The 26,078-nt window shown below is 39.1% G+C and overlaps 2 protein-coding genes across 8 annotated transcripts in view; one reads left to right on the top strand and one right to left on the bottom strand.

The window, feature by feature from the left end:
- mutyh (mutY DNA glycosylase) overlaps positions 1-11,946 on the bottom strand; it is a 40,484-nt gene extending 28,538 nt beyond the window's left edge. Inside the window, exons 1-6 of one of the 3 annotated variants that reach the window (XM_043699100.1) lie at positions 11,849-11,946; positions 8,152-8,292; positions 7,740-7,873; positions 7,610-7,649; positions 2,320-2,393; positions 2,184-2,225 (exon numbers count right to left, since the gene is read on the bottom strand). In XM_043699100.1, the coding sequence (XP_043555035.1) occupies positions 2,184-2,225; positions 2,320-2,393; positions 7,610-7,649; positions 7,740-7,873; positions 8,152-8,263 (402 nt within the window). In that variant the 5' untranslated portion in view covers positions 8,264-8,292; positions 11,849-11,946. The remainder of the gene's footprint in view (positions 1-2,183; positions 2,226-2,319; positions 2,394-7,609; positions 7,650-7,739; positions 7,874-8,151; positions 8,293-11,848) is intronic. The other 2 variants (XM_043699098.1, XM_043699099.1) reach the window with 2 other exon arrangements.
- Positions 11,947-12,022: 76 nt separating this feature from the next.
- Positions 12,023-25,503, top strand: toe1 (target of EGR1, exonuclease). Of its 5 annotated transcripts, XM_043699104.1 has the most exons (9): positions 12,023-12,162; positions 12,403-12,531; positions 13,036-13,158; positions 13,247-13,287; positions 18,993-19,089; positions 22,449-22,607; positions 23,180-23,439; positions 24,238-24,400; positions 24,651-25,503. In XM_043699104.1, exons 3-9 carry the CDS (start codon positions 13,042-13,044, stop codon positions 25,335-25,337), a joined length of 1,524 nt encoding a protein of 507 aa, XP_043555039.1. In that variant the 5' UTR covers positions 12,023-12,162; positions 12,403-12,531; positions 13,036-13,041; the 3' UTR covers positions 25,338-25,503. The 5 variants fall into 5 exon arrangements, with proteins under 5 accessions (XP_043555039.1, XP_043555040.1, XP_043555038.1 ...); XM_043699105.1 differs by lacking the exon at positions 12,403-12,531 and having other exon boundaries at positions 12,023-12,157; XM_043699103.1 differs by lacking the exon at positions 12,403-12,531.
- The last annotated feature ends 575 nt before the right edge of the window (positions 25,504-26,078 follow it).

Raw genomic sequence — 26,078 nt, 5'->3', positions numbered from 1 at the left:
GTTGTGTTTGTTGATGGAGTTTGTGGATGTGCCATGCTTCTAGGAATTCCCTGGCTGTTCTTTGTTTGGCTTGCCCTATAATGGTAGTGTTGTCCCAGTCATCCACTATAAATGCCGGAGGAAACATCACAGAAGCGCTTCACAGGAGGCTCCCAAGCACTGAAGATGTCACCTAGACAGGGGACGAAACGTTTGCAACAAAAGCTTCCAGCTCGGCGAACAGAACCACAGCAACGAGCGCCCGAGCTACAAATCTTCTCACAAAAGTTGGTTACCTTTTGAAGAAGATCAACATCCACCAAAGGAAATACTCCATGATCGAAAAAGAACTACTGTGTTTTGATACTGGCCTTACAGCATTTTAATGTGTATGTCACGAGCAATGTGTCGGAGACGGTTATGTACATTCACCACAATCAGCTTACATTCTTAGAACATTTTAAAGACAAGAATATGAGACTATTTCATTGAAATCTTATGTTACAGACTTTTAATTTAAAAATCATACATGCTGCAGGTCGGAAGAATGTAATCCCAGATGCGTTATCATGGATTTAACTGATAAGAGATTAGATGAGATCTGTCTTTATTTAATGTTATACATATATAGGAAGAAGTTAAGGTGAACTTATATTAAAGTTATATGTATGCTAGGGTAATGTGTTTAAAAAAGTAGAGAGGGAGGTGTTATGAAAATGTGGGTGTACTGTACCTTTAAGAGAGTAAAAGCGAGCAATGACAGCACTAAGTGTTCTCAATAAGACAGAATGTGCTCCAGCTACTGGAGTATCTAGCTGCCTGGAAATTACAAAACAGATTCAAATTATACCAATCAGTTTAAATTATGCCCCCAAAAAATACCAAATTCCAATCAAGCTTGAATTGAGTACATTGACAATCTTAAAAGCCAATGACATAATCCGATGCTTTGATGTATAAAACTGGGGAAAATTGAACAGTTGGGAGGAAAACTGCCACCACACAAACAGCCGTAGACTGCTAGTCAGAACTCTGATAGGTACCTGTTTAGAGAAGGCGTTTGCCCAGAGAAAACCTCAATATTGACCTGGAAAGCCAATCTATCGACAAAGATAAATAGAAGATTCAACCGCTGGCTGGTTTTAAAATTTCAATTTTCCTGTAAATCTTAATTGGGAGTTTTATCGGATTAGTATTATAGAAGGGGAGGTAAAAGATAGGTTAGAGGAAGGAATTGTAAATAGTTATTAGTTAATTATTCTCTGTTATACTTTAAGAAATAAAGTTATTAATTTTTATGTTAAATAGTTCTTAGCCACTTAAAGTTTTACAGTTTGCTGCACAGGATAAATATTTTCTGTGTTGCTGGTTTGAAATTAAGCCAGAGGGTTTAACCCTGTGTCATAACACTCTACTTTGCATAAGACTTCTGGATGATTTTTCAGTGATCATGTGTAATATCTTTTGCTGTTCTGCTTCTAATCCCATGTTTCCCCAGGTTCTATTATTTCTATTAAGCAATTTTCTATTAAGTGAGGTTTCGCTGGAACGCAATTACGGCATTATGGAAGAACTACCTGTACTGATTCATGTTTTGCCTTTAAGGACATCTGCAAAGAAAACAACTGTATAGATTAACTCTTTCATAAACTAATTTGAAATCCTTCTATTGTTTGGACCGACTTCAACAATTTACCATTATTGCTTGTTTCAGTAAATGACAATCAATGGTTAAACTCAGCGCACATTCAAATGTGATACAAAAGCATATGATGTCATTGTTATTAGTAGCCTTCTAAAATGACAAGTACACATTGGAGAAATCCTCGACTTAAATACAGAAAATGAATGGATGCATTTTGGATGGACAACCAAAAATATCAGATCTAAGATTTTGGGAAGTATGACTGTGTCCATAAGCTGATACTTCTATTGGGAATGGGCAAACACAAACAGAACATTCACAAACTATTGTTTCCCAATTCACCATGTGAAACCTCTTAGTAAGATGCAATAAATCGCCATAGAATACTGAAACTTCTCTTTTCTTTGCGAACATTAATTCTTTCCAGCAACATCATTGCAAAATAAAAGAAGCCTTTGGAAACATCAATTCACAGCATTTGTTCACGAATGTACTTCTATAAAAATTAAAATGAATCTGAATGAAATTAATATAATCAGATGATGAAAGCATTCTTTACCTCAAGGGTAGCTTTAGCGAGATCCTGCAAGGTTGGCCATCTCTGAAAATGAAAGCAGTGACAGGATATTAAGACTTGTGTTGCCTGCACCAATCAAAATTATTCTTAGAATGAGGCCATTGAGGTTTTGTTTTACCTGCATCCATTTGTTATAGTAGTTGATCACAGTAACTACCTGTGTTTGTTGCAACATGATCTCAGACACCCAAACTGTGAAGGAAGATGAGGCCAAGATTTTACAAAATCAGAACACTGGCATAAAAGTAAAACAAGTAAGGGGGGGTCCTGGCAATTGCTGGACATATTAAAAAAATGTAACAGTTCTTCGTTTGTCTTTGATTATCCTGGTAGCTGCCTGAAATAACGTTAGTAGAATCATTGATTACTCATAGCAACAATTAGTTCATTTGCCAACAATAGACCCAGTTATAACTGAAAAGGGTAGCCCCAGTCTCCCAGTGAACATCCTTGGAAGGCACTTGGTCCTTGAATCGAAGCAGAAACATGAGAGTTCCCAAGGATACAGACATTAGGGCAGCTCCCAGGCTAGCTGCCACAGACTTCTGAAATGTGATACTGATGATCACATGACTTGTATAATAATGGAATCAAACTCTTTTCTATTGATAAAGCCAGCTACATTTTCAATGTAACACAGTCTGTATCACTTGGTGAAGCCAGCTATGTTAGCAAAGCCTACTGCCCATGTTGTAGCTCTGACCTCATCATGAAGAAACAAGATAAATCATGTAATCTGTCACAAACTGCATAGGTAACAGCTTTGATACATTTATGGATTGCTGGTTGACAGATCTCACATAGGTCTCCAGTAAATTATTGGAAGCAGCCAAGTGCATGAAAATTTAATGCAGCTGTCACTTTGACAGTCACTGGTTAAGAACAGCCACTAATCCCTTCAGGTTGCAAGACCCACTCTAGTAGATGATGTAATTCCAAAACAGTTTCCAGGGGCATCGTCAGTCTGCAATGGCAATGTGCAGGAAATGATGTCAAGGACAATAGATTCTGGTCTCCTGTAGCTCCTCTACATCCTGGGGTTATCTTTAGCTGCTGTACAGCTACCGCTGGATGCTGCTATTTGTCCTGAGCTTTGTGGCACATTTGGTCTGCCTCAATTTCTCAACTCCTCTATTGCACAACAACAATTACAATAACCCCATCTGTGACTAGATCCATTGGTCACAGTTCCTGTGAACTCCTGTGAGGAAAATCAGACTCAGAACAGGTCTTATGAACAAGGAACAAGGAACAAGTTTAGGCCATGCTACCCTTTGTACCTGCTCTGCCATTCAATAAGATTGCAGCTGATCTAATTTTAATTTCAACTCTACTTTCATGGATATCCCAGATAATCCTTTGTCCCCTTGGTAATGAAAAATCTATCTACTCTGCCTTAAAAATAATTAAAGATTCTGCATCTATTGCCCTTTGAGGAAGGAAATTCCAAAGACTCAGAACCCTCTGAGAAAAAAAAGTTCCCTCATCTCTGTCTTAAACGGGTGACCCCTTATTTTAAAAGTATGACTCCTTGTTCAATTCTGGTCTCCCTGTTGTAGGAAGGATGTTGTGAAACTGGAAAGGGATCAGAGAAGATTTACAGGATGTGGCCAGGCTTGGAGGATTTGAGCTATAGGGAGAAGCTAAATAGGCTGGGGGCATTTTTCCTTGAATGTTGTAGGCTGAGGGGTGACCTTACAAAAGTTTATAAAATCATGAGGGGCATAGATAGGGTGAATAGCCAAGGTCTTTTCTCCAGGTTAGTGGAGTCCAAAGCTAGAGGGCTTAGCTTTAAGGTGAGAGGGGAAAAATTTAAAAGGGACCTAAGGAACAACTTTTTCACGCCGAGGGTTGTGCATTTATGGAAAGAGCTGCCAGAGGAAGTGGTAGAGACTGGTACAATTACAACATTTAAAAGGCACCTAAAGGGTATATGAATAGGAAGGGCTTAGAGTGATTTGGGCCAAATGCTGGAAAATGGGTCTAGATTAATTTAGGATATCTGGTCAGGATGGATGAGTTGCACCAAAAGGTCTGTTTCCATTCTCTACAGCTCTATGACTCTAATTCTAGATGCCCCACAAGAGCAAACATACTTCAAAATCTGCTTGGTCAAATCCCCCCAAAATCTTCTATTTAAATTAAATCAATCTGAGTATTCTAAACTCCAGAGGATAAAGGCTAGCCTATCTAGGCTACCCTCATAAGACAATCTACTCACTCCAAAGATCTAGTAAACCATCTCTGAACTGCTTCCAAAGAATAAGCGTCCTTCCATAAGTACAATGACCAATATTGTACGTAGTACTCTAGATCCAATCTAATCTGTACAACTCAAGCAAAACTTCCCTACTCTTGCATTCAATTCCCCTCATAATAAAACAACATTCTAAATACATGGTGGACTAAATAGTTTGCTTCAACGCTGTAGAAATTCTGATTAGATAATCTAGTGAGGAAGAATGATTCTAGGAAGGGAATAAGGTACCATTGTTAACCAGGGAAGTTAAAGATTGCATTAAATTGAAAGAAAAAATGTACAATTTAGCGAACATTAGTGTAAGCAAGAGCATTAGGTAAGTCTTAAAAACTAACAAAAGATGACCAAAAAAAACTAAGGAGGGCAAAGATAAATCAAGAGAGTAAACTTGCAAGTAATATCAAGATATACAGCAAGAGCTTCTTTATATATAAAAAATATACATAAGTATATAAAAACGAAGATAGAAGCCAAAGTGAACACAGGTTCCCTGAGACAGCAAAGCTGGAAACTAATAATGATGAACCAGGAAATGGCAGAGGAGTTGAATAAATACTTTGCATCTGTCTTCACAGTAGAACACACCAACATATTCCAAAATTACCAAATAATCAAGGGGCCAAAAGAAGGGAGGAAATAAACACAATAATTGTCACAAGAGAAAGCATGCTCGGAAAACTATTAAGGTTAAAGACCAATAAGTCTCTTGGACCTGATGGGATATATCCCACGATATTAAAGGAAGTAGCTACTGAGATAGTGGATACACTGCTAGCAATTTTCCAAGAATCCTTAGATTCTGGGAAAAGTTTCAGAGAATTGGAAAACTGCCAATGTAACATTTTTAGTTAATAAGGGAAGGACATAACAAAAAGGTAATGGTTGTTTCTGAAAAATGTTAAAGAATATATTGTAAAGTATGTAAAGACACAGCATTTAGATATACATAATATGATCAAGCAGAGTCACGAAGGAGAAATGATTCCTGACAAATTTAATAAAATTCTTTGAGGAAGTAACAAACAGGATAAGTAACCCGCGAATAGAATATATTTGAATTTTCAGAAGGCATTTGAAAAAGGTACCATACATCCGGCTACTTAATAAGATAATATAAGTACATTGACAAGATTAGAGGATTTGTTAACTAATAGAAGACAGCAAGTTTAGACAAGGGGACATTTTCGGATGGCCACCTGTTATTAGTTGAATGCCAGAGGGATCAGGTCTGGGGCACAACCATTTACTGATGACTTGGTTGAGGAAAGCAAAGGTATTATACCCACGTTTGCAGATGATACAAAAATAGGTTAGAAGGCAAGTGGTGAGATTTACCTGTATTCATTCACTGGACGAGGGCATCGCTGGCTCTAATTGTTCAGATGGTAGTTAAAAGTCAACCACATGTAGGCCAGACCAGATAAATGCTGGCAATTTCCTTCCTTAAAGCACACTGGCGAACCAGATGACTTTTTCTGACAATCAGCAACGGTTTCATGGTCATCATGAGACTCTTAATTCCAGTTTTTTCATTGAATTCAAATTCCATGCAGGATTCAAACCTGAGTCTCCAGAATATTACCTGGGTCTCTGAATTAACAGTTCAGCAATAACACCACTAAGCTGTCACCTCCCCATAAAGACACTGCAGAGGAACGTAGATTACTTAAACAAGCAGGCAATAATTTGGCAGATAAAATATATGGAAAAATGTGACTTTATGCACTTTGGCAGGAATAATAGGAGCTAAGTATTATTTAAATGGCATAAGACTGCAGAAATCTACAAAACAGATGTTGTGCATGAATCACAGAAAGTCAGCATCGAAGTTCAGCGGGTAACAAGGAAAATAAACAGAAGGTTGGCTTTTCTTTCAAAGGGGATGGAGAATAAAAATTGGGAGGTTTTCCGAAAACTATATAAGGCTTAGTTGGACCACAGCTGGAATAATCTAAGGAAAATTATACTAGCAAGGGAGACAGTCCAGAAACTGGTATGGAAGACTGGGCCTCTGCTTTTTGGAACTTAGAAGAATGAAAAGCAAAATAATTTAAATATATAAGATTCTTAGGGGATTTGATTGTGTAAAATGGAAAGGCTGTTTCCTTTTGTTAGAGACTCCAGGACTAGAGAGCATAATCTCAAAATAAGGAGTCACACATTTAAAACAGGGGATAATTTCTTCTGTCAGACAATAGTGAATCTGTGGAATTCTTTACCACAGAGGGCTGTCAAGGTAGGTTCGTTAAGAATACTCAAGGCTGAGATCTGAGATTTTTAATCCGTAAGGGAATCAAGGGTCATAGGGAAAAGGAAGGAAAGTGAAGTTCAGGATTATGTGATCAGTCATGATCTCATTGAAAGGCAGAGTAAACTAGATGGGCTGAATGACCTACTTCTACTCCTATGTCAAAGAGTCATAGAATCATAGAGAAGTCCAGCACGGAAACAGACCCTTAAGTCCAACTCCTCCATGCCGACCAGCTATCCCAACATAATCTAATTGCACTTGCTAGCACCCGGCCCATATCCATCTAACCCCTTCTTATGGCCTTATAAATCTGGTGAGGATAGGTAATAAGAAGATGGTAATACATGCAAATTGGCCTCTCACTGCTCACGAGCAAGATTCCCATCTCACTATTGAAAAGTTGGCAGCAACATCGGAATATTTTTCTCAATGTCTATACTTCATTTTCCAATCTTGCCATATTCTCCCTAGTGACTCAGCACTGTCTATGTCATTGAGGTGTTGGGAAAATTCCTCCCACAGTATTTTATATCTTTCCAGTCAAATTACATAGCATTGTAAAGACAGCAATCAGGAAAGTAGGAAGCAAACATATTCTGAGAACCTCACCACCAGGCCAACAGGTACACTGCACTGAGTCATAATGGAGAATGGAATTTGGAACAGCTTTTATTGCAAAGACGATCAAAACTGACCACTGAGGGAGTAAGTGCCAAACTCTGCAATTAAAAAAGTAACTTCATACACGTTCTTGATCATGTCAAACAGTAATATTGCCAGAGACTTTAAAACTGTTCAACCAGTTGTCTTTTTAGCTAGCAAGAGGACACATGAGATCAAAACGCAGAAACAATGGGATGAGATAGAAAATAATAACAAAAATAGCGTTCACAATACCTGCATAAGCCCTTTTATTCAAATCAGATTCTGTCACAGCCTAAAAATGAAATGTTGCATGAATTAAACACTCTAAAATAACAAATCTTAGGGTAAGCACATCAATAAAATTTGGACATCCAGAACATACCATCCTCCGCCAAGGTAACTCTCGTTTACTTTTATCATACCAGGACAGAAGGCATGCTCTAATGGAATGGATTTCAATCAGATCCTTAAAGGAATGGTAGGCAGCTTCCTTGCCAGTTAATATTCTTGGTACCTCTGCAAAGGCAATAAAAACAACAAATAGAGAAATGGACAGTTATTATTGATATATAGAAATTGCAAGCCATTTACTCTATGCATTAATGGTAAACATATTTTCATGTCATAGTCAAACATTGAGAGGCCAGTTGTAATTCCATATAAACACACAGACTGCCAGTTTTTCCTGGACAAAATACATAATAGGACACATTACATCAAACAGTCAGAAAGCTGCAAAAATCAATTTAACTAAAATCAGCAAGTGAAGAAAACTTTCAGACTTTACTACCCACCTACTTTGATCTGTTCTTGACATAGCTTCTTGCTCTGTGATGAACTTTTCACAATCTTTTTTCTTTTTAATGATGCTTTTCTAAGTCTCTCTGCGGTTCTCATCTTGCTCATATTCTTCAGAGATGAATGTGTTCAAAATTCTATTAAATAATTCAGTAATAATGAAAACCTTACAGCATATGAATAAATACCAGCAAACTAAGCGTAGGGATTAGTGCTGGGGCTTTACCTCTCAGTTAACTATTTAACTGTGAAATCATGTCTTACGAACTTGATTACATTTTTTGAAGAAGTAACAAAGAGGATTGATGAAGGCAGAGCGGTAGATGTGATTGATATAGACTTCAGTAAGGCATTCAACAAGGCTCCTCGTGGGAGACTGGTTAGCAAGGTTATATCTCATGGAATATAGGGAGAACTAGCCATTTGGATACACAACTGGCTCAAAGGTAGAGGACGGAGGGTGGTGGTGGAGGGTTGCTTTTCAGACTGGAGACCTGTGGCCAGTCGTTTGCCACAAGGATAGGTGCTGCATTCACTACTTTTCAACATTTATATCAATGATTTGGATGTGAGCATAGGAGATATACTCATAAAGTTTGCAGATTACACCAAAATTGGAGGTGCAGTGGACAGCGAAGAAGGTTTCCTCAGAGTACAACGGGATCTTGATCAGATGGGCCAATGGGCTGAGGACTGGCAGATGGAGGTTAAGTTAGATAAATGCTAGGTACTGCATTTTGGAAAAGCAAATCAGATTTATTACACTTAATGGTAAGGTGCTGGTGAGTGTTGCTGAACGGCACGGTGGCACTGTGGTTAGCACTGCTGCCTCACAGCGCCAGAGACCTGGGTTCAATTCCCGTCACAGGAGACTGACTGTGTGGAGTTTGCACATTCTCCCCATGTCTGCGTGGGTTTCCTCCGGGTGCTCCGGTTTCCTCCGAGAGTCCAAAGATGTGCAGGTCAGGTAAATTGTCCATGCTAAATTGTCTGTAGTGTTAGGTTAGGGGTATGGGTGGGTTGCGCTTCGGCGGGTAGGTATGGACTTGTTGGGCCGAAGGGCCTGTTTCCACACTGTAAAGTAATCTAACAAAGAGACCTTGGAGTGCAGATTCATAGCTCCTTGAAAGGAGAGTCACAGGTAGATAGGATAGTGAAGAATGCATTTGGCATACTTTCCTTGAATGATTAGAGTTGGGAAGTCATGTTACAGCTGTGCAGGACATTTTTGGAATATCGCATACAACTATGGTCTCCTTCCTATTGGAAGGATGCTGTGAAACTTCAAAGGGCTTAGAAAGGATTTACAAGGATGTTACCAAGGTTCGAGGATTTGAGCTATAGGGAGAGGCTGAATAGGCTTGGGCTGTTTTCTCTAAAGCATTGGAGGCTGAAGGGTGACCTTATACAGGTTTATTAATTATGAGGGGCATGGATAGGATAAACAGACAAGGTATTTTCCCTGGGGTGGAGGTGTCCTGAACTAGTTAGGACTAAGGTTCAGGGTGAGAGGGGAAAGATATAAAAGAGACTAAGGGGACAACTTTTTCACACAGAGGGTGGTGCATGGATGGAATGGCTGCCAGAGGGAGTGGTGGAGGCTGGTATAATTACATCATTTAAAAGGTATCTGGATGGGTATATGAATAGGAAGGGTTTAGAGGGATATGGCCCAAGTGCTGGCAAATGAGACTAGATTAGGTTAGGATATCTGGTCAGTATGGACAAGTTGGACCGAAGGGTCTATTTCCATGATGTACATCTCTATGACTTGAATAACTTGGATGAAGGGACAGATTGCATGGTCCCACAAATCTGGATATGCAAAGGTTATGAAGAAGACATACAGAACCTGCGAAATGTTAAGTGAGCGGACAAAGTCTTTGCATATTCAATAGGTTATGGACCGGATGATACCCCTCGCAATAGTTTGAGAAGATAGCCTAAACCTAATGATTTCTTATTTTTAAAGTCAATGTAAGGCATTGTGTTCGAACTGCAACTCGATTGGTTAAACTGGCAGGCTAGAAGCAAAACACTTTATTCTTACACTATGGCAAAAGTACAAACAAAACAAAGATGAATTGGAATAACAACCCAATTGGAAATTTTAACAGAATAGATTATTAAACTTCTAAACAGCAAGATAGTAATATCCCATAAACATATAAATGGCAACGGCAAATTCAGAAAAAGAGATCTTGTTCCAAGTTTGGAAAAAATCCCCAAGCCTCACAAGCTTCTTACTTTATTGGCTTGGAACAGACCTCTCATCACCTATGTCTCAACCACTCTTCATAAAGAAAGGACAAAATGCACCTCTTAAAGCCATTGTATCATCACAAGTATAATATGGATAAACGTGAACTTGCCCACCATGGCAGAAGAACAGAAAAGCAGTATATTATATAATGGGGTGACAGACATAGTGTCATAGAGCTGTGCAGCATTCAAGCAGACTCTTCAGTCCAACTTGTCCCTGATGGCCAGATATCCAAATTTAATCTAGCGCCATTTGCCAGCATTTGGCCCATATCGCTTGAGGCCCTTCCTATTCATGTGCCTATCCAGATACCTTTTAAATGTTGTTATTGTACCAGCCTCCACCACTTTGTGGTGCAGAGAATGCATGTGTCCTTGCACATGAAATCACAAAACATTGCTACATAGATACAATAAGTGATTAGGAAGGTAAATAGCATGTCAACCTTTATTGCCAAAAGAATGGAATATACTGGTACGGTTTTGTTACTAAAGATAGGATATAATTGCAGTTGAGACAGTTGGAAGAAGGTTCGTTCAGCTGATTCCTAGAATGAAGGGGTTATCTTATGAAAAAAGCTTGGACAGTTTGGGTCTGTATCAATTCGTTTAGAAGAATGAAAGATGATGTATAGAAATATAAGATCTAGAAAAGACTTGATGGGGTGGGGGACTCCGAGTACATTTCCCCTTGCAGGAGGTATTAGGACCAAGTAACACTATTTAAAAATAAGGAGTCACTTTGATTTTTTTTTTCTCTCTCATAGGATCAGGGATAAGGAAGTCTGTGAAATTCGGATCCTCAAATAGCAATGGAATCAGTGCTACTGAATTTATTAAAGGCAGAGTTAGATTTTTTGATGGACAAGACAGCACCGTTTAAAGTGGAAAACTGATACGAAAGCAAAGGCCACAATCAGATATAAATTTCACTGTACTGGTGTTCGTTTGTAACTTGAGTACACCTGACAATAAACCTAATTCCAAACGTGCTGAATGGTGCAGCAGGTCCGAGGGGTCCGAACGGTCGTGGGTGGCAGCTGGGACACGCTGACTGCTGCACAAGTCTCTGTCATTTTGAAATTCTGTTGTGCTAAAAGAGGATAAGAAATCTGTGCATTCCTGGGAAGTGGCATGGGAGGCACCACTCCGGGATCTGACATTGAGCCCAGTCGAGTGAAATGTAGTTTCTTTTTTTGATAATTAGGCAGATTACAGGAATAAGAATCTAGATTACAGTGTTGCTGGAAAAGCGCAGCAGGTCAGGCAGCATCCGAGGAGCAGGAGAATCGACGTTTCAGACAAAAGCCTTTCATCAGGAATAAACATAGGCAATAACAGGGATCCCGGTGAGCGTGAAGTCAATGTCAGCGGATAGAGCGCTAGTTCGCCCGAAGATAACGGATAGATGTCTATCTAGTGAAAACTCACAGCTCAGTATGATCCAATACAGGATCCGACCACGCGCTGCTTCACAACCACAACCAGCACCGCCAACATCCGGGAACGCAGCACGAGTCCACAGCGACAAAAGTAAGGAAGGACCCTTCCAAGACTGACTACTGGATTGCCTGTGTAACATCACTGACGAGTTCCCCCCTTTAGGGGCGTATCAGCCTAAAAGCTGCGATTTTCCGTTCTTAAACTAACGGTGTTAATTTTATCACTTTGTTTGTAAACCTCTGTGAACCACCCTCCGGGAGGAGCTGGAACGGCAGCAAGGAAGGGCCCCGTGTCTCTGTGAGGTTGTGGAGTGTGTCTGTCTGAGCAGGGAGAATGACAATTAGTTATTAATTACAGAGAAAGAGAGGGATTCAGCGAAAACGGGAAATAGGGAGTAATAAATGTAGAGAATGAACATCAACAACTGGAAAACCCAAATCAGATGGAAGTGTTTTCTTTTTGTGTAAATGTCTCTATCATTCTCTACGGGGGGCAGATTTCTGTGATGTGCCTCCTATACGCTGTCTTTTTGTTTAAATTAGCTTTACATGAAGGTCTTGCTTTGGGGAAGTATCTGTGATTTCTCAAAAGAAAGCAGTCAGCGATAACATACTGAAGTTTAAAAGAGCCTGGTTAAACTACAAACAAGGGAAGCCAGTGCAACAACAAGGGTAAAATAGCTTTAAGTTTACTTTTTTATGATTTGGTATTTTTTAATTCGGACTAATGGCTTGGCGTCGAAAGTACTTATCACCTTTGCAAGTTGCCCTTCACTGACATGATTATTCTTGTCAGGAGAATAAGACCTAGTATTCACAAATGTCAGCTAAATAAAATTCTGCTACTATTAATTTTGACTTTGAAAGCGTATAGCAAAGGTGGCTGATTAGTGGGCAAAGTTGGAACAGTTCAGGATGGAATTTGAAATAGACGCGTTTAGGTTTACTTTTGTCATGACAACAAAGTACTGTTTTATAAACTTGTGATATGTAGGCAATATAATGTGATTTAACTAAAGAGAAGGACAGTATTCTGTTGGAAAAAAAAAGACTCCCTTGTAAAAAGATTGCAAATGTTTAGGAGATTCTCTAGTTATCTTATATAATGTATATGTTCTTTTTAAGACCGTGAATGAGAAGTGGATTTAACCATGTAAATTATTTTGTCATATCAAGAATCTGATGAAGATGGCCTTTACAAAAGTGCCTGTTGTTGATGTCCACATTGACAATTTTAAGGAGGTGTGGCCTTCTATGCTACTTGCAGTAAGGACAGCAAGTTTCATCGCCCTTGATACTGTGAGTGTAACATTTGTTATCTCTTAATTGCTTTGAAGTCATTTTGAAACTATATACATTTTATTTCTATTTGACTTTTCAATCACAGGAACTGAGTGGACTTGGCACACGAAAAGCTTTGCTGGCACAGTGAGTAGAAACTTGAATTATGATTATAGGGGCTTATCCTTCTATGTTATAGTGTTATAATAAGAATGATGGCCTTACCCTCTCAAAGAAAAGTGACAATTCCATCCTTGCAAACTACTGTCTCTCCAATGTTCTTGAATTTGTTGTTGCTTCCTAAACGCATTGCCTGTTTTCTTAACACAAAAACAGAAATTCCTGGAAAAACTCAGCAGGTCTGGAAGTATTTGGAGAGAAATCTGGTTAATGTTGGGGTCCAGTAATCTTTCTTCAGAACTAATGGTAGCTAGGAAGAAGTTGGTTTTTTATACAGAAGATAGGATGGGGGAGGAGTAAAGAGTAAATGATAGGTAGAGATGGAGCTCAAAGAGAGAGGAGAACAATTGGACTGACAAAGGTGTGGATGACTGTCAGTCCTGGAGAATGAATGGCTGCTAGTGTGGTCTATTAGTGGCAGACAAAAGGTAGTGTGTAATAGCAGACCATGTGTGTGTGCGGGATTGGGGTAACAACAAGGGAGAAAGTGCCTCTAGCCCTAAAATTTTTGAACTCAATATTCAGCCCAGAAGGCTGTAGAGTTCCCAAGCAGAAAATGAAGTGTTGTTCTTCGCTGGAGCGGTACAGCAAGTCTGAGACAAGATGTTAGCCAGGGAACAAGGTGGATGGCAGGCAACTGGAAGCCCAGGGTCGTTTTTTTGGACAGAAAATGGGTGTTGTGCAAAGCAGCCACCCAATCTACACTTCATTTCCCCAAATGTAGAGGTGACCACATTATAAGCAGCAAATGTAGTAGAGTAGATTGAGTGATATGCGGGTAAAGAGCTGCTTCACCTAATACTGAGAAAGGAGGAAGTAAATGGACAGGTGTTACACCTTCTGTGGTTGCAAGGGAAGGTGCCATGGGAAGATGTGGCGAATGAAGTAGGAATGGACCAGGGTGTCTCTGAGGGAAAGTCCTTGCAGAAGGCTGACATGGGAAGGGGGGGGGAGGGGAGGGATGGGGAATATGTGTCTAACGGTGGCATCCTGCTGGAGGTGGTGGAAATGAGACAAAAAAAAACTGCAGATGCTGGAAACCAAGGTCGACAAGCAAGAGGCTGGAAGGACACAGCAAGCCAGACAGCATCAGGAGGTAGTGGAAATGGCGGGCTAATGAGCCTCTGGATGTGGATGCTGGTGGAATAGTAGGTGAGGACAAGGGGATGCTATTGCTATTGTAGGAGGGAAGAGAGGGAGTGAGGGCTGAAGTGTGGGAAATGGGTTGGACCAAGCTAAGGGCCCTGTCAACTACAGTGCTGGGGAAATTGAGGAAGAACATGGATGTTTCAGAGGACCTCTTGTTGAAGTTGGCATCATCTGAACAGATGACAGAGATAGAAGATTGGGAGAATGCAATAGAGTCTTTGCTGGAAGTAGGATGTGAGGATGAATGGTCAAGGTAATTGTGGGAGTTTGTTGGTTTGTAGTGGATATTGGTGGCCAGCCTATCCTCAGGAATAGAAACAGAATTTGAGGAAGGGAAGGGACAATTCAAAGACAAACCTGGTGAAGGTGAGAGCAGGGTGGAAATTGGTGGAAGCAAAATTGATAAGCCTTTCCAATTCTGGGCGAGCAGGATATCGATACTCCAGAGAGAGAGTTATTGGGTGGTGACTGGAATAGGGTGGGAATAAGGGATGTTCCACGTACCCTACAAAGAGACAGGCATAATTGGGGTCTATGTCTGGACCCATGGACACCCCTTTGATGTGAAGGAAGTGAGAGGAGTTAAGAATGGATAAGTTAATAGTCTGTCTGGTCCAGCTCTGGTCTTGCTCCAATGAAGTCTCCTTTCCACCAGTTGACTATTTCTGTTCTTATTATGATCACAGCTGATGCTATTATTGGACAAGTCAGATCCCATTCTGAAATCTAGCTTAATACTTTACATTTTGTTTAGTTTAATTTAATGAGGTAGTCTTTCACAGAAATAAGTATTAACCACAAAATAAGTTTATTTTGCAAACAAAGAAAAAAAGGCAAATGAGTCAAGTTATTTCCATATAATAGTTTGAAAGATCGTGAAACACATGGTAAAAATACACTTCCAATTATTCCAGCAGCAGGGAGAATTTCCTTGTTTATCTCTTTTGAGTTTATCTTAACTGTTATTTTCAATTCCCAATCTTGAGAATCCACTAGCCTCTTCCTTGAGTATTCACACAGGAGCTTAGACTTTTCAGAGTCAAATAACCCCTTCAGGGTTCTAACCAAACATTTCCGGTCTGGAAACTTCAAACCAGAATCCTTACACTCAGGTAAGCTATTTTCTAAACTAAGTTAAAAATCACACAATACCAGGTTATTTTACAAAACCATTTTTTATAAAACCTTTTTATCTCAGGATTATGACTTGAAAGTAGTTCTGGGATTTACATATTAATGAATCGAAACTTGCAATCCATTCTAAAAGATGGAAGACTTAACAGCAATTTAGATTTGTTCAATATATTGCATCAGTTGTGTGATACTTTGACCTTTTGCTATAAATTGTGTCCTACGATCCTGCCCCAGTAGCTACCTGACGAAGGAGTAGCACTCCAAAAGCTTATACTTATAAATAAATCTGTTGGACTATAACCTGGTGTTGTGTGATTTTTAACATTGTCCAACACCAGCACCTCCATGTCATTTCTAAACTAAGTCCTTTCTCTAACTCCATCTTCAACATAACTTTTATAAACTGAAAATGAAAACTTCCAAAGCTGAGTATTTTTCCTCATGAAAAGCTGAGTATCATCCCTAATCCATCCAATTGATCCCTAATCCATCTAAATGAAAGCAAGTAATGTTGATCAATATTTATCCTGTCCACTTGTAAAACTCTCATTAGCATTCCTGGAACTATTTTATACTTTTGTTTAAAAGGTGCTTCCAAACTTTAAAATAAATTCAATTAAAATATACATGTCATTCTACAATAATGTACATTTCATTAACGCAAATTCACTGTAGCAAGATTGATGAATTGGGCACACAGTTTCTTAAGTGCAAACTTTTAAAATGTATGTTGGCTGTTACCTGCTTACATCACCAAAACTTTAAGCGCTGTTTCTAGAGAATGATTTTCTATTATGTGGGGTTGCACAAGAATGCAACTATTATGTTGTAAAGAAATTATCTGTAAATTACAAACCTCCCATCATGATGTGGATTGCCCATTTTCAATGAACCTCTTAAACCTTTCCAATGATCATTTCCTGTACTGACATTATTTGACCTACTTCATTTCCCAGGTTGAGCAGTGCTTCCTTTCTTGCTGGACTGGTCAGGTAATGCTGTGGGAAACACCATCATCTGCAAGTCGTTGAGTATCCTGACTTGGAATTGTATTTCTATTCCTTCATTGTCACTGAGTCAAAATCCTACAATTCCCTTCCTAACAACACTGAGAATGTCCCTACACCACCTCCAGGACAATTGGGGATGGATAAAAAAGCACTGGTCTAGCTAACAATGTCCACGTTCCACAATAAAATATATTTAAAAAGCTAATGTTAACTTCTTGTTAAGCAATGATTCTATTTTAAAATTGTCATCCTTGTTTTCATATCCATCCACTAGGAAAAGTAGCAAATGATATTCAGTCTGAAGGAGTGGCAAGATCATTGACTTACGAAAACAGGGCCAGGGAATGCATAAAAGTTAGGATACACTGGAACAGAGAGACTTTGAGTTCATGTCCAACCATCCTGAAGTTAGCTGGATAGTTTGATATTGTTGTTATCCAGCCTGTCAAATCAGAGGTGATGTGCCAAAAAGCCTCCTGTGCCATAAAGCTTACAAGATGAAGCTTGCTTTTAATTTTTTCTATTTGTGTGAGCTTCTTGCTTTTTGCGGTTTCAGTTGTGTTTTAATCACTGATGCAAACATAGTGGGCGGTAATTGTAAAAACTGAAGTTAAATATACCAAGTCGGAGGGAACTCATTCAATAATTACTTAAACATATCTGGGAAGATGCAAAGTGAGAAGGTAAAGTTTGGGGAAATATGGTAAACCTGCCATGTAGGCTTACTGAAAAATTATGAAAAAAATTGACATTAGCCAACCATTAGTGAGTTTTGAGAAGATTTGTAGCTTAGGTTGAGATTTGGGATAAAAGTTTGTTTGCTGAATTGGAAGGTTCATTTTCAGATGTTTTCTTCTAGGTAACATCACTGCTTCACCAGAGGTTATGATCTGCTTTCTATTAATGTGTTTAGGTTTCCTTGGGTTGGTGATGTCATTTCCTGTTCTTTTTCTCAGAGGATGGTAAATGGGGTCCAAGTCGATGTGTTCATAGAGTTCTGGTTGGAATGCCATGCTTCTCGGAATTCTTGTGCTTTTCTCTGTTTGCCTTGTCCTCGGATGGATGTGTTGTCCCAGTCAAGGTGGTGTCCTTCCTCATCTATATGTAAGGATACTAGTGATAGTGGGTCAAGTACTTTTGTGGCTAGTTGATGATCCAATACCTTGCAAGAACTGTAACAAACACTACATTGGACAAACAGGCAAAAAACTAGCCACCAGGATATGTGAACATCAACTAGCCACAAAAAGACATGGCCCTCTCTCACTAGTATCCTTACATACAGATGAGGAAGGAGACCACTTCGACTGGGATAACACATCCATCCTAGGACAAGCCAAACAGAGACACACCCGAGAATTCCGAGAAACATGGCATTCCAAGTGGAACTTTATCAACAAAAACATCGACTTGGACACCCCTTATCGTCCTCTGATAGAACAGGAAATGACATCACCAACCCAAGGAAACCTAAACACATAAATAGAAAATAGGTCATAACACCAGCACTTCACGGGAGGCTCACTGATGATGTTACCTAGAAACATCTGAAAATGTACCTTCCAGCTGAGCAAGCAAACTTACATTCATCAGCCAACATGTCAAATACATCCTCTCCTTCTCTGGGGAAAGAAACAAATGGTGCTTAGTATCTGACGTTCTGGATCCTACATGAAAATGGTGGCTGGCAGACCTTGGGCCTACACCACCATGACAGGAAATTGCCGTCTGTGGTAGCTAAAAGATAAGTGCTAGCTGGAGAGTCTGATTGCCTTCGTGAGATTTGTGTCAGCAAACCTGTTCATAAAACTAGTGTATTGATGTGTATTTGCTGATAGGTTAAAGATTTAGGAGCTGTACATTTGTAATGATTCAGTTTGTGAATAAATTTTAAACATAATAAAGATTAACTTGTGCATTCTTTCAGTTAGCTGTCAGAAATGTAGTAGTGAGGTCAAAAACAACTAACAACTAATAACAAATTGCTGATGTGGTCATTCAGGGGCAGGACAGAAATCACTTGCTCTGGTATTGCTCCAGGCGTGCGCCCTTGCTGTAACCCCGACTGAGGATTGTGTCCCCCCCCCCCCCCGCATGCAAGCAAGTGGAAACCTCTAGTGTTTCAGACCCTGATGTACACACCCCCCCCCCCCTATTCAGGGCCTTGTTATCAGTAAAAGTAAGCAGGCATCTACACTTACTGAACTTCTTTTGTCCAGTTTTTCTGCTGAGCTGTTGACTGAGTAAAATGATTTGTTAAAATTGAAAAAAGAAATCACCAGCAATACATTAACTTTTTTCATTCTGTGGCTGTCAAATATGAAGTATCTGTTTCTAATGGGAAATTGAATAATGCTTGCTTTCTTCGATGTGTAACAGGTCAATTGAAGACCGATACAAAGCAATATGCAACGCTGCCAGAACTCGTTCAGTTCTATCTCTCGGGATAGCAAGTTTCAAAGAGCTATCACACAAAGTAAGAGACTTTCTGAAGAAGTTTGGTTTATCTGTTGTCTTTTTTTGGAAAACTCCTCTGAAGCAACATTTATTAGTTTATTTATTCATCTCACTAAAGAAGCATTTGACCCTCTTCTGGTGTAATCCATGTAGAGAACTACATTTTGTCCTTTTAATATTTTCAGATCCCCTATGCATTTAGATGCTTATCGCCATCTGGCTGCTAGATTTTGTTTTGGTCTTTCTACATCATAGGACGTGGGCTCCACTAGCAAAGCCAGCATTTATTGCTCTGGAGAAAATGGTATTGAGCTGCCATCTTGAACCACTGAAGTCAATTTAGTGTAGCTACACCCAATATGCTCTTCGGGCTAGTGCTCCAGGATTTTGTCTCTGAGACACTGAATGAACAGCGATATATTTTCAAAACAAACATTGAGAATGCTGGAGAAATGTAGCAGGGCTGGCAGTATCTATGGAGGGAGAAAACAGAAATAACATCAGTCAAGTATGACTTCTACAGAACTACATTTTGTCCTTTTATAGATACTACAAATATTTTCCAAGTCAGCTTAGTGAATGGTTTGGAGGGGCACCTGCAGCTGGTAGGGTTCCCATGTATCTGCTGTTCTTCTTCTCGATGGTAGTGATTGGAGGTTTGGAAGCTGCAGACTAAGGAGCTTTGGTGAGTTGTAACTTTGTAGATGGTACGTACTGCAGCTACTTTGTGCTGATGGTGAAGGGAGTGAATGAGTGTGGATGTGGCGCCAATCAAGTGGACGGCTTTGTCCGGGATGGTGCCAAGTGTGGTTGGAGCCTCACACATCTGGGAAAGTGGGGAATATCAGATCACCCTCCTGACTTATGGCTTATTGGCAGACTTTAGGAAGTCAGGATGTGAAGTTCTTGCTGCAGAATGCGTACCTCTGACCTGCTTTCATCAGTATTCAAATAGCTAGTCCTATTTAGTTTCTGGTCCATTTTAACACCAAAGATGTTGATAATGGCAGATCTAGCAATGGTAGTGCTATGAAATTCCAAAGGGCAATGGTTAGACTCTCTCTAGTTGGAGATGGTCATTGCCTGGTACTTATGTGGTGCAAATGTTACTTGCCACTTATCAGCCGAAGCCTGAATATTTTCCAGGTCTTGATGCATTTGGATATGGATGGTTTCATATCTGAGGAGTCATGAATGATGATGAACATTGTGTAGACATGAATAAACATCCTTACTGGTGACCTTATGATGGAGGGAAGATTGTTCATGAAGCTACTGAAGATGGTTGGGCCTCTGACATTACCCACTCCTGCAGAAGTGTCCTGGAGCTGAAATGATTGATATTCAACAACCACAAACACCTTCCTCTGTACCAAGCACAACTCCAATCAGTTGAGAGTTTTCCTGTAATTCTTATTGACTTTAGCTGTGGTCTCATGTCTGGAGTTCTGCTCTTCTGCCCACATTTGAACCAAATTGACTAATAGGAGATAATCTCACGTATTTAGAATTGTTTTTCCCTTTGGCATTGTTCAAATGTTTCTCTGTAGTTCCTCCAATAACATTGCTAAGATTGAAAGCTTTCTAGTTTGGATTGAATCAATTCCATTCCCTGTAAATGTATAAAAGCTGTGAATCAGTCCTTTAGAATTATACTAGTAATTCCCTAGGATTACACGAAGTTGAGGAAACAAAATGTCAAGATCAAGTGTTAGAAAATCAGATTAGAAGAGGACAGAAGAACGGAGAGAGAGGGAACAAGTTGTTGGAGTGGGAATCTACATTGTTAGTGAAGCAATAATAAAATCATTTCACATTACATTCTACATATACTTAATCTCAGTGATCTGCTAAACCTTCTCCTGGCACCCTACAGCATTTCCAGCCCTCGGCAGTTTAACGAGATAAAGAGTTTCACTTTGAAATCATGTAACAATGAGGAAAAATGTTGAAATATCCACAACTTTGCACCAGAGCTAGGAATCGTGTTATAACAAACAGATTAGAGACTGGGAAAAGGCGCAAGAACTGAGGATTTTAAAAACAAAAGGGTGGCACAGTGGTTAGCACTGCTGTCAGCACTGCTGTCTCACAGCACTTGGGACCTGGGTACAATTTCACAGGTTACTGTGTGGCGTTTGCATGTTCTCCCCATGTCTGTACGGATTTCAGCTGACTGCTTTGGTTTCCTCCCATGGTCCAAACATGCAGGTTAGGTGGTTTAGCCTTGCCACATCGATCTGTAGTATCAAGAGATGTCCAGACTAGGTGGATTGGCTATGGCAAGTGCAGGGGTTACGAGATGGTATTGGGTGCACTTTGCAGATTTCAGTGCAGACTTGTTGGGCCAAATGGTCTCTTTCTGCACTGTAGAGATTCTATAACTCTTCCCCAGGCCCTCATTTTTGATTGGGGAACTTGTATCACCCAGTAAAATTAAAAGGTTCTTGGTCAAGGTAATGGTGTACCTGAGCATAAGATATAGCTATATTCCAATCTAGTGAGTGTAAAGGGCAACAGAATAAGAGGGCAAAGGGTAGTTGGGCATTTTTGTGCCCAGCTTTATAAGTGGCAGTGATGTCTCTTACCTTCCCACCTCTGTATCTCCTTCATAGGACTGGGGAAAATGGTTTCCTGCACCTATATCTAGATCCTTATTCCAGCCTGGTAATAAAGTTTATATCCATTTTGTTTCCCATGGAATCTGGAGCTGGTTAGGATTCAGCTTTGAATATCATTCGTACAAAATAACCTAAACACCATATCAAGGTCAGCTAACTGTGATCATGAGCAGGTAAATGAATATTTATTGGAGGAAAAGGTGAAGAAAATTTAGGTGTTGGGGATAGAGCCATAATACCTGGCTTCTCAGGAATGCTTGTGAGAATGTTTTGAAGCCCCTGGTTACTAAGCAATAGGTATGTCTCTTACTGCAAATCATGCTGTACAGAAAAAGTAACTTAATTATGGGGAGAATTTGTATTTGAAGTGCAGAGCGGTGAGCAGTTCACGCTATTTAGTTTTTTTTTTGCTTCCCTATATAATGCGGCTGCTGGAGTGCAAAAAAGGTTAAGGCTGGCACGAGAGATACTTGATGGACAGAGCGAGTAGCAGCTGATATTCACTCTCAGTATGTGTAATTACTGCTCTTCAGAGCAGCTATTGTGACATTCAACACTAGAAATCACTATCATTGTTTCCTGCAGGTGTAACGCATATATTAGATTAAGGTCAATATTTCTTTAATGCATTATCCTAGTAAGACAGTATGAACTAGGTCATTTTAATGTTTTGAAACAAAGTTTTGACCCAATGATTTTTACTAGATATAGACTCTTATTTTGCATGTTGGTTGGATCACAATTGTAAATATTTCAGCCAGGTAGTACCTACTTGAGTCAAGTGTACAACCTTACCCTCCTCTGCATGGATGAATATATAATTGAACCACAGTCTGTTCAGTTCTTGGTCCAGCATGGCTTTGACTTCAATAAACAGTACTCTAAAGGGATTCCATACCACAAAGGAAATGACAAGGTAACAGACTTAATTTCTTAACATTACATTTTATGCTCAATTTCTTCATGCTCTTTCAATTAGAATTATGTACTTGAACATCTTGATTTTGCAGATTGTGTACAATTATTTTATTGGTGCATAAGGTATGATATTCAGTAGCATAATATAGCTCAATTCAATGTTATCATCTCATGTTAGAATGTAGTGCACAGTAGCAAAGAATATTTGCTAATTAAGGCTCCCAGTTTTAAAAAATATCATTCACAGAATACATGTGTCACTTAGCTAAGCCAGCATTTATTTGTTGCCTGTACCCAGTTGCTCATTTGCAACATGAAGCCTTGCCTGATCAGCTATACCATTGTAATTGAAAGGAATACTTTCTCACTACTTGAACAATTTATTTTACTCTAGAATTTGCCAAGCTAGTGGCAGGTTAAACCACTTTAATGGTGATGGATACTGCTCAAACTTAGTTTACCCAGGGAAGTTTTTCATTTCAACAGCAGGAATTAAGATTTGAAAGTCCTAACTTAACTCAGTGCCCAATTGCTTCCACTTTTAACACATCCGGTTTTGGATTTTGACAGCCTAACGAATGTCGTGGTCAGAATATGAGGGGTCTGTTCCTAGAAATCATCCAGTCAAAAAAGCCTTTAATTCTTCACAATGGGCTGATTGACCTGACATTCCTGTACCAGTGTTTTTATGCCAACTTGCCAGACCAACTCATGACCTTCACAGCTGATGTATCGGAGATGTTTCCAGCTGGGGTTTATGATACCAAATATACTTCGGAAGTTGAGACTCGCTTTGTATCATCATACTTGGAATATGCCTACAAAAAATGGTAAATAGTGTATGTTAATCACTTTCCTTTGAATTTAAGGGACCAAGGTGGTGATTTTAAAAGTGTAATGAGTTAATTTTTTTAAATTCAATTGATGATATTACATTTTATAGGTTAAAGTTTTAAATTACCTTATGCTTCAGATATTCAATATGCTGTGAATTTCTTTACATTTATTTCAAATCAATGGAAATTTTGTAACATTTTTAATGAAAAAAAATTGGCCAGGACTTAGAACAGTTTTAAATGTTGTGGCATCTTCTGTCCATGTTTGAGAACATACATGGTCTTAACAAAAAGGTAGTACTCCTCAATATTATGCTGACATGTAAGCCAGAATCATGTGCACAAGTCTTTGGAATGGGACAACCTTCAACCTTCTGACGCTGTTGTTCGCCTGGGCGTACAACCAGAACTCATTTAAAGGAATGTCTGAAACTTTACTTGATACTTGGTTGATGCAGACAGCGAATGTTAGTGGCTTACTCTTCAACATACAGCTCCAACCTTGCACAATACAAAAATAGTAAAACCCTTTTCAAAACGTTAACAAGAGACTCTTTTCTTAACTATCTATTTTACAACAATGTTGTATAAAAAAACTCAATTTGAATTAAAATTTAAAAAGTGCAAGTAATGTCTCTCCTGAATATCATTGGAGGGAATTCAGTGTTTTACAAAATTCTTGGAAAACCTCCATGGTTCAAAACATACTCAGCTCTTGTAATCCTGCAAAGCATTGTTGAAATTCCCTTTTATATTCTGACTGTACTAATGGTGCATTGTTCCAAATTGCAGCAGAAGGGAAAACAACAGATTAATTGATGCTAGCAACAGTCATCTTTCCATTGAGTTCTGTAACTATCAACAGGCATTCACAGATTATATTGACTACCGGTGCTGCAACCTTCCAGAGGCTGACAAAAAGGTTACAGAAGAGGGAATATGTGAACGATTTTCCGTGAGTATAACTAGAATCAAATTTTAAGAAACAAGTGTCAGTAATACTCCCTTACATTTTCAGGTAGACATTTGATTTGCATCCAAAACCAGATAGATGAACATTTTTCAAAGGCACACAGAAGCCTATGATTGTCTCATTTTTTTTTGTGGGTTTTTTTTGATGGGCATGATAAAGCCCCTGATCTACCCAATTTAATAGTGATAATGGGAAATGTGTTCCTTGATAATTTATTTGTATATCTCTTCAGGCTTATGGCTGGTGTCCAAATGGAATGAAATGCTCCCTGTCACATAATACTGACCTCATTATTGAAGAAGATGAACGCAACAATGACAAAAAGAAGAAAAAGGTCAGGAGAAAACGGAAACAGAATACAGCGGAATTGACTGACAACCCTACTAACTGCATGTTTGCAGATAACGTGACTCCTACCGACATACCACCATCTAAGTTATTGTGTGATAACGCAAGTATGGAACAAAAGAGAGAGATCATTGGAGAATTAATGCAGGAAAAGTCTGCAAGTGATACACAACTCCCAAAAACCACCTTTGAGGAGGAAAGTAAAGATAATCCCTGTGGTGTAATGGACACAGAGGAGAAAATTTTAAGCAACAATAAAAAGGAAAACCACCCAGAAGGTCAAGAGTGTACAGGAACCAAATTAGTGGAGAAAAGCAAAATTGAAAAATGTGAAGGGGGCACCCACCGTGCAGGATTTGATGCTTTCATGACTGGATTCATAATGGCTTACATTTTGATGTGGAAGAATGGTGAAAGTAGTAGCACAAAGATGGACCCATGGCTCCCTGACTGTCACAATAAACTTTACCTGAGTGGGAAGACCCTTCCCTTACAGATTTGTAAAAGTTCATTCTCAAAATCTTCAAAAGTTCACCAGGCTAAGATTGAATTGCTTTGGGGAAAACAGTGAGGTTGGAACCATTTTTTTTTTTAAAAAAACTGGCTGCAGTAATGAGAGTTCAGGGAATTAACTTGGATTGTACACTTTCGATTCCTTGTTAAATGTGTTCAGAAAATGTAGTAAAATAGATTTTTTCTGGAGAGGAATACAATTAAAATTCAGTTTTTCTATTGCAGAAATGTCAATCCTTTATTGTATTTTGACAGCATAAAAGTGTTATTTGCCAATATCAAACTGGCTGAAGATGGTTATATTAATATGCTGCATACCTTTACTTGAGCAGGGATTTGAAATCAGGATTGACCAACTTCATTTGATACCTTGTAATTCAGCATAAACAACAGGATCAAAGATGTTCTGTTCATATTACGTTCAATCATAATTTGCAACAAAAAAAAATTATCAGGCTAGTGCTGGACAATGGCATGTTTTGGGCTGGATTGTGCTTACATGGCCAAGCAAAGCTGCTTAATGCCAACTATGATGCAGTTTTCTCTTTTCCATTGACAATGTAAAGCAAGTGTAAGTCAAGGGGATCCCTCTTTAGCATTCAGCAACAGTAATAGCAACATTGAAGTTTGCACACAATCAAGCAAGTTAATAGCATTAATTTTTATTCTGTGATTAGCATCAATTTAACTCAAAGTATTAAACTACTTTAATTCTTACTGAACTTCAATGAATTGAATGTAAAATCAGATCTTAAGGACAACTAAGTGTGTATAGTAATAATTATGTAGGTAGCAAGCT

This window comes from Chiloscyllium plagiosum, chromosome 11 (assembly GCF_004010195.1).
Source record: "Chiloscyllium plagiosum isolate BGI_BamShark_2017 chromosome 11, ASM401019v2, whole genome shotgun sequence".
Taxonomy (NCBI): domain Eukaryota; kingdom Metazoa; phylum Chordata; class Chondrichthyes; order Orectolobiformes; family Hemiscylliidae; genus Chiloscyllium; species Chiloscyllium plagiosum.
This window is presented reverse-complemented; position numbering and strand designations above follow the sequence as displayed.

Excerpts from the sequence above, each read along its gene's own strand:
- toe1 (XM_043699102.1), top strand. The coding sequence starts at position 12,303 with ATGGAAGTGTTTTCTTTTTGT. Across the intron at positions 12,324-13,035 it reads TGGAAGTGTTTTCTTTTTGT|AATCTGATGAAGATGGCCTT; the intron begins GTAAATGTCTCT and ends TGTCATATCAAG. Across the intron at positions 13,288-18,992 it reads CGAAAAGCTTTGCTGGCACA|GTCAATTGAAGACCGATACA; the intron begins GTGAGTAGAAAC and ends GATGTGTAACAG.